At 47.6% G+C, this 8,897-nt stretch overlaps 1 protein-coding gene across 1 annotated transcript in view; it reads right to left on the bottom strand.

Annotated features, from left to right (window-relative positions):
• The window catches only part of Umodl1 (uromodulin like 1), a 64,717-nt gene that overhangs the window by 36,195 nt on the left and 19,625 nt on the right, over nucleotides 1–8,897 (bottom strand). Inside the window, exon 7 of the mRNA XM_021221541.2 lies at nucleotides 3,279–3,533. Coding sequence (XP_021077200.1) covers nucleotides 3,279–3,533 — 255 coding nt within the window. The remainder of the gene's footprint in view (nucleotides 1–3,278; nucleotides 3,534–8,897) is intronic.

The following is an 8,897-nucleotide window of genomic DNA, read 5'->3' as shown; positions in this document are numbered from 1 at the left end:
TGGTTGTAAGCCACCATGTGGTTGCTGGGATTTGAACTCTGGACCTTCGGAAGAGCAGTCGGGTGCTCTTACCCACTGAGCCATCTCACCAGCCCCATGGATACTCTTATTTCTGATTAATAAATAAATAAAATACGCACATGTGACTATTGATACCTTTTCAGGCTTTCTGCTCTACAAGAGAAACAACTAAAAGTATAATTAGTCATTGCCTATGTTAAATTTTTTTAATATATACTTGGTGTTCCAAATTAGATTAAAACAGATATTAGAACTGGCTATAACAGTCAAGTATTTGAGTTGTTTTGTCAACAATTTAATGTTACCCGTGTTACAGAGACTTTATAATTCTCAAAGACAAGGTATTGTGGAACTTTAAAAACTATATCTTCTTAAAAATAAAGAAGGGGAGGAATTATATCCCCATGCACATTATTTTAATCACATTTTTATTTTTAAAATTTTAAAATTTGGATGTCAAAGAACTTACTAAATGCCTTATAGTATCTTAAAACTAGACATACTCATGTCTAGGTGAGATGAAAAGGATCCACTTATGGCTTGATCCTGAACAGCTACCCTATATGGGGAAGAGGGAAAGCTTGTGTTTTCTCCACAGACTGCTGCAGGAGCATGACAGCTGCCAGAATGATTCCTGTGACAGACTGACCTATGATTTCACTGAGTCCTCTGACTGTGGTGACAAAAAAGCTGATTTGGGTATATGTTTTTGACCCACCTTTGCTTGCCTTTGTCCCAGATTGGACAAGCTAAGCTGCCTTGCTTCAAGCTTTTTAACCTTGTTGGGACTGAGAACATTAGAGACTGTGGAATCTGACTTAGAAAAATTAGTCTTAAGGAGGAGTTATAATGATTCTTCTCTTTCCTTCAATGTGACCAGTTATTCTAACTCAATCTTGGACTGGTCTAGTAATAATTCCAATATTAGAGATTCCTATTATGAAGATAGCTAAATATCTTTATTAGCTAGCAGAGTTAACTTGGAGCTTAGCCTATTTACATGAGAAACAGCTTTTCGGTTGATTCTCAAAGCCACCTCTCCTACACCAGAATGCCAGAGTTTGAGCTTGATTGTTACTAATTTGCAACTGAATAGAGTACCTGGACTTCCCCAAAGAAGCTTTTATCCTGTTGCTTTGTATTTCAAGCAGGTCAGTCAACACCCTACAGCCTGCCTCCAGCAAGCGCAGGTGACCAAAATTTCATCGATGTGAAGAAGCATATTAAGTATATATTGTGGCTTTGGTCTGATTTGGGAATAAGGTGTGCTATGAGGGCCGGTTAGCCAATAACGGGCAACCAGATTTCTGAACTTTATCAATCTAAGACAGAGGTATATTCCAAGAGGCCATGGTTTATTAATAATATACCACAGAGCCAAGTTTGTGCAAAATAAACACAAACAAGCTGCATATATTCTCCTTGACGGATAAGAATAGTTTATGGAAAATCTGAGTTCCCAAGCCAGGCATGGCCACCAGCCACCATAATTCACAGGCAGGACTATGGAGCATAAATAAATTTTGTGTCCCAGTCCAGCTAATTTTTTTTATATATTTAGGGAGGAATTGTAGCCTCCCCCAGCCTTGAAGCAGGCTGATTCAGACTCTGCTGCCACTGAGCATGAGACCACCTGGGGTGAAGCCTTCCAACCTAGATGGCTCTATTGTTCTGTCACCTGCCCCTGCTCTTCTCCAAGACACTGCTACCTGCTGAGAGACTCTTGAGATATTCCGGAAACAGCATCTGGCAGATCACCTACAGGCTGGTGACAGGCTTCAAGAATAGATCTGCAGGGGATGGGCCTCCCCCCTATATAAGCACAGAATTTTAGTAAACTTTGGGGCCTTGATCAGAAAAATATGTCTTGGCCTCCATTATTTCTCTCACTGTTTTCTCCCATACAGCTCCTGCCTCCCACTCAGGAACCCAGTTAGTGTGGCCACAGGCAGCTACACCAGACTTGTAGGAGCTGGTTTTCAGGTTGCACATGTGGGGTCCTAAGGCCCCTCCAGCTGTCCTTTCCTGGCGTGGGAGAATGTGCTGAGTACAGGATCTGGCCAGGTCCTCATGTTCAACCACGCCCACATCCCTACATTAGAGTCTGCTGGTCTGAGTCTGCCAGGACCTGCTGGGTTTCAGCACAGAAAGTGCTACCACTTTGACCGTTGCCACGAAGTTGCCTCTCCTCAAGATGTTAGGGGCCTATGTCTCTGTTACAAGAGTAAACCCAGTGTGCACAGGCACTGGGGTGAGCACCGCTACAGTCTGTTAGGCTCTCTAACTATGTTAGTCACAGATTAACTCTAGCCTGGGCTGGAGAGCCATGGCCCCACAGGCTAAGGACTCAACCCAACAGATCACATGTTGCATGTCACACGGAAGCCACAGAAATGTTCCCAGGGCTGCAGGGAGGTTCTTGTGCCTGGGAGTCATTCCTTCCAGGGGACACCTGGAACCAGCTCCCCACATGCTGTTTGCACTGCACCCAATCCTGAGATAAACTTAAGCCACTCCTAGAAGGGAGCAGATTCTATAGTGACAATGAGTCTGACCCCAGCCTGCAGCTACTATCTGTGCTAGGGGAGGGACAGATCTGAGAGCTTAGGACCTCAAGGTTTCAGAATCCCTGTCCAAGTTTTCACACTACAGCTTCAGAACTAAGGGAGTCACCTCATTGCCTTGCCTAGTCTGTAGTTCACCATGACCAGGCAGAGCCAGGCAGGCAACCTACAAAGACTGGATGTCCACATCAGCTGCTACAGCGTGCCCGAGGTCTGAGCATATGCACGTGTCCTGTGGGTTTGGAAGAATCTGTCCAAACCTACTGGTGTAGGCAGAGTGGATGCTATGAGCCACGGGAAATAGGATGTGCTTCCATTTCATCAAGATTCCTCTGAGTCACCCAGCCTGATAGCAGGAGGCTGTTCAGATGGTCCCGGAGGAGTCTGTGTGGCTGAATGTCTGTGTCACACTGTGATCTGTGGGTACCTCCTTCCTCTACCTGACAAAGTTCATGTTCGCCAGACTATTAGAAAGCAGGTCTTCATAGAGCTTGTAGGTCAACAAGCAAGGAGCCCGTGTAAGCCCCATGCAGCACTCTGTCCGGTATGGGATCATCAGAGGATCAGAGCTCACGCAAGTAGACAACCCTCCCCCTCTGCAATCAGGAAGAATCGGGTGACATGCTAGGGTCCCAGAACTCTGGGACAGAAAAGCCCACTCCAGGAAGCATGGCTTTCAGACTAGCACCTTACCTGTCTTGACAAGCAGTGTGGCAGAGACATTGGCCTGGCACCCCAGGTAGCTAGTCCTCACTCTGTAAAGTACTCCAGCCTCCAAGTCAGACACAGCCTCAGTGCGGCCCCTTGTCGAAGCACTTCTGAGTATCTCTTTGTCTTTGTACACTTGAACGTGGAAAGTGTGGTTCTGAGTAGAATTCAAACTCCAGGACACGTGGAAACTGCTGCTGGTGACATTAAATGCCACGAAGTCTCGGATTGGAGGGCAATCTGGAGAAAAATAAACATGGGCCTCAGAGAGGAGGCGTCTCAGCTTCCATCCTTCCTGCTCACCCGGCAGGGTGACCAATGCTCAGAACAACACTCGCTCATCCTACAATAATTAACTAACTTACTTAGTTTAAAAACAAAGGTTGAAGGCTGGGAAGATAGCTCAGTAGATTAATCGATTGCCTCAAAAGTGAGTGGGTGTGTGTGTGTGGGGAGGGTGAGGGGCAGGTCCCAGAACCCACATAAATGCCTATAGTCACAGCAGCTGCCTGTAACTCCAGCACTTCCCAGACGGGGATAGGGGACCACCGCCTCTCACCTAGAGCAAGCTGGCTAGTGAAGCTAGACTAATCATACTGACAGGCTCTGGCCCAAGTAAGAGACCTTGCCTCAAAGGGTATAGTGGAGAGAAATTGAGGAAGACTCCTAATGGTGAGCTCAGGCCTCTGTGTGGTGTGAATGTGCATATGTGTACGTACACATGCATGCACCAATAAATACAGGCACATGTGTACACACACCACACAGGCATAGACACTAAAGCGAGTTACATGGTAGGTAGGAAGTCACTTGATGTTGTTGCCTGGCCTCCGCATACACCCACGCACAGAAGTCAGAGCAGTCTATGGGGACCATGAAGCCATGACCAAAAGAGGTCTACAGTGAAGGCCATTGTTCTATGCTGTGGTCAGGGTGTGTGTGTAAAATACAGGCTCGACATGTGCTGCCAGGCTACGGTCACGCCAACTGTGTGTCCACAAGGATTTTATCCTGATTGTCTTCAGCCATTGGCTTGGGAGTCAGACTGGGTTTCCTCCACAGCCTCGTTTCACTTTCCCATCTAAACATGAGTTCTGCAGAGCAAGTAAGGTACTGAACAGTGTCCTCTCTGTAACTAAAGCAGAATTCAAGCTCTGCTTCAGGTGGACCCACACTCTGGCTCCCTGGTGATCGGCTCACATGGGAACTAGGTAAGAAGTGGGTGCCATCAGAGTTTTTGCACCAGAATTTCAGTTCTGCTAAAAAGAATAAGCAATCAGGACTTAAAAATATTTTGCAAAGGCCGTAGTGAAAGGGGGGAACCTCTTAAATTATATGGTTTCCCAACACCTTTTTTTATGAGAACTTGTAAGATACAGTTGGGGAACTAACCCAGTCAGTAAGGTGTTTGTCTTGTGTGCGGTTTGAGCAGAATGTCCTGCTGCTCCAAAGCTATCCAAACACAGGGTGGAGAATGCACGATGACCTTGAGAGAGGCCAGGGCCAAAGCCCCAGGGCTCTTATGCAGAAAGAGCCCTTGCGGGTGTGATTAAATCTAGGGTGGTCCTAAATGTAATCGCAGGTGCCTTGATAGCAGAGGGTCAGAGGGACAGTTAACACAGCAAGAACAGGAGGTCCTGTGAGGACAGAGTGGAGAAGGAACCGAAGGCGTTAACTTCAAAAGCTAGAGAAGCAAGCGCCACAAGCCGAGGAGTGCAGGCAGCCATCAGAAAAGGCAGTGCGGGAATCCTCCCCGAGCCCCCAGAGGACCCTCAACCCAACCATCTGGCCCAGTGGTGCCTGCCGTGGGCTCGTGCCCTCCTGGGCTTCGAGAGGCTGCTTTTCTATGATTTAAGCCGCGTTGTCCAAGGTGCTTTGTTCCAGCGGCTACAGGGTGGTTATACATCTTCAGGTCCTGTTCAGTGAGTTTCCAGGCAGTCTTCCACACTGGGCAGAGAAACTTGTGAGGGAGCTCTTTGGATCACTGAAGCACCCTAAGGCCAACCTGTCTCTGTAGGACCGTCCTGCGGTGTTTTAAGATAAAAACTCACCTCGCCCCCTCTTTCCCAGGAACTTGGATTCATTCAACAACCAGGATGCTTTCTTCCTATGATTACTCTGAAGCTTTCCATGGCCCTAAGAAACAGCACTTGACACTTGAGGTTTCCCATGATCTGAGAGTGTCCCCACACCCTCTGTCCTCCATCTTAGGGGACAACATCGTTACCAGAACACCTGTGGCCTCCTGAGAGAGACCCTGAAGTTCTGTTCTGATGACTCTCCTTCATGGAAGAAAGGGACAAGGAAGGTCGTCACCTGAGATCCCAGTCATATCTTCCTCCAGCCCTGCTTCCAGCTGGAAGTGGTCTCAGCAGGTACTAGAGGGTGGAAGGCTTACTGGATGGGGGCTATGTAGAGCAAATATATCGTCCACGCTGCTAGGAGACTTGTCATTGATGTGGCTGTTTGGGAGCCATCCCATGTGCTAGGCTTGGAGCCCCCTCTTTGGTCCATTGTTAGAGCCTCATGTTGGGTAGGTAGATCTCTGTTCACACAGCAAAGTGCTACAGAAAGAAACCTTGATCTTCCAAAATCCAGGCCAAAAGCTCTGTGGCTCTCCCCATGCTGTGGCTGGGGCCAGAATCCCAAAAGTCAATGATCCTTTTGGAGCTGTTCATCAGAGTCACCGGGGCTTTTGGTCCTTCCAGGTGGCCCTGAGCCATCTCCCTCTGATCAGGGACACAGGGACACTGCTTCATGAGATCTCTCTGTCAAACGCTGTTCCTCTTTTCTTTTGCATCCAGCGCTTGACGCCCAAGTCTTGTGGAATGCAAAGCATTGAAGACAGACTCAATCAAACATTCCAGTTATTGAAGCCAAACTCAAATGGGAGCCACAAGGATTGCCTGAGGGATCAAACTTCTTACTCCACACCAGCCCTGCTCACTTTGGCAGTTGGCACCCCTGTCCCACCAGGCAGGCCACAAATGGTGGCAGCTAAAACGCTAGCAGGTGCCAGTCGAGCATGGAGATTATATAGGGAGGATCCAGGCCTTCCTCAAAGCAGGACACATCCCTAGAATAGCAAGGGCAAATCATGCAAGACTTCTTTTGGCTGTTGTCTTGTGCAAGAATCCAGCTGCCCCATGGACCATCTGTTGGGTGACTAATATCACAAGAAATGCATCTGAAATTTATGCTGTATTTTCCAGTGACTTATATAGCTGAGCCAGTCCAACAGATTGTTCCTTTGTATTAGCTTCTAAATTTAAAATACATGCAGCAAAAACTGGTTTGGACCTCAAGCCTGGAAACACACACACACACACACACACACACACACACACACATACACACACGTGCACACACACAGCCCTATTCCATCTAGAGAAGTCTTCCTTTATCTTGTCCCCCATCCATCCTCAGTTCTTGATCTGGAAGGCTACTAGGGGCTTATTCTGCCTATGGCATAGCCCAATTTAACTGGTAGCATAAGTAATTGCAGAGAGAGCCTAGCATCTTATCAGACCATTGACCACAGCCAAAATGACAGTGTTACAGCCTGTCTACCCTCTACAAGGACAGGGTACTCAGAATCTACAGACCAGGTAATTCTGAAACATGGGAACACACAGCAAGCTCCCTGGAATTACAGTGTGTGAGGTAGGTATGCAATTCTCCAGAAGCCTAAAGGTCCTGGGATCCTCAGATAGAAGGCCTTTGAAGGCAGAATGGAGTTGCTAGTTATATGTCTTCATTTGCAATACCAGGGGACCCTAGCAATGGAACCTTCAAGGTCCTTATATTGCAAAGATGTATAGTGCAACCTCACTATGTGTCTTAGTTTGGGTTTTATTGCTGTGAGTAGACACCATGACGAAGACCACATTGTTGTCTTATAAGGACAACATTTTATTGGGGCTGGCTTATAGGTTCAGAGGTTCAGTCCTTATCATCAGGGTGAGAGCACGGCAGCATCCAGGCAGGCATGGTGCAGGAGGAGCTGAGAGTTCTACATCTTCATCTGAAGGCTGCTAGTGGAAGACTGGCTTCCAGGCAGCTAGGATTCGGGTCCTAAAGCCCACACCCACAGTGCCACGCCTACTCCAAAAAAGCCACACCTACTCCAACAAGACCACACCTCCTAATAGTGCCACTCTCAGACCTAAGTATATACAAACCATCACACTATGTCTGGCATTTTCTCAAGAGATCTGAGCCCTGGGGTATGGTCCACTACCTTTCTGTTACTAAAGTTGAGTGACATGACCTGTCACCTTCAGGGGAAAGAGGGACACAGGGAAGTTTCAGCAGAGCTCATGCACACACAACTTCATGGGTTTCTCCCGCTAAGGAGGGCGATGGTAGCATGAGGTTTCTATCTAGGTGTCTAATCCTTCACTACCCAGCACCAGGATGAAGTAATGCACTGTGCCTGGAATTGAGAGATCTGGGGAGATAACAATAGATTAGGTGACCACCAGGGGCTACAGGAGGCTAAGAGATACTACTTCTCGTCCTATCCAGAATCCAGCCAGGATATCCTTAGGAAAAGACTTGGAGTCTCCAGTTTGCAAAGGGCAGAGCCAGAGCTGCCTTCACCCTGGCTGTGAGGTCCACTCTGCCGTCTGGGTATTTATATACCTAGGACCATCCTCTGAAGTGCTCTTGCCCTACCAAGCACTAATGGGGTCCAGGGTCAATAAGAAGGACATCCCCACTTAAAGATGAGTCCCTGTCACAGCAGCTCATGGACTTTCCAGGGAGATAGTCACCAAGTCCAGCCTGTAGTCTGTCTAGGTCTCTAATTGGTCCCCACCCAGCGCCAGGAAGCACCAGAGATAATGCATCTCACCCTGGGCTGAGGGAGGCCAGAATACCTGCGATGAAAAGGTGTGGAAGCAGAGGCAGAAGGAAAAATGATACAATTTAAAGTAAATTGCTCCAGAGCACTCAGAGATAAGTTGTAAAGACAGCTAAGATACAGGCTCTGACTTTAAAGATGATAATGAAGAGAAGACCACAGTTCGGAGATTGGAGACTGGCTGTTAAGGAGAAGTTACCTTGGCTACAAAGGGACAATAACGGGGTATGTTATTTTGGATATCAGAATGAAGGTTTGATGCTTATGGGCGGTGGGAGGAGAGGGAGGCTGGCCAAGCTGGTACAAGGTGGCACAGGGGAGGGGATGGGGTTGTTGTTGTGGATGTGTGTGTTCACAGTCCCCATAGCCTCCCTGCCCCCACCTCCAGCTTGGTCTTTATGATACCCATACAGAGCCAGAGATAGACCAGTTCATCCCTTTGGGATTGATATAAATGTCCCTTAAGTCTATTTCCTTTTGTTCCAGGTTATTTGATCACATTGTGAACTGAAAAGTCTTGTTGTGGTGTGGCTCAGCCCTTGCACACACCTTTAACCCAAGAACTTTATGTAAACAAGAGCTAAATAAAGTCAATCATAGGTCAAGAGGTGGAACAAGACACCAGCAGATGGGGAGTAAACATGGGAAAACCCAGGAGAGAGAAAGGAGGGTCTTTGAGCTGAAGGGTATTTAAGATGGTGTGGAGAGGAAGAGGAGGAGGAGGGGGAGGGGGAGGGGAG

This window comes from Mus pahari, chromosome 21, assembly GCF_900095145.1.
Source record: "Mus pahari chromosome 21, PAHARI_EIJ_v1.1, whole genome shotgun sequence".
Taxonomy (NCBI): Eukaryota; Metazoa; Chordata; class Mammalia; order Rodentia; family Muridae; genus Mus; species Mus pahari.
This window is presented reverse-complemented; position numbering and strand designations above follow the sequence as displayed.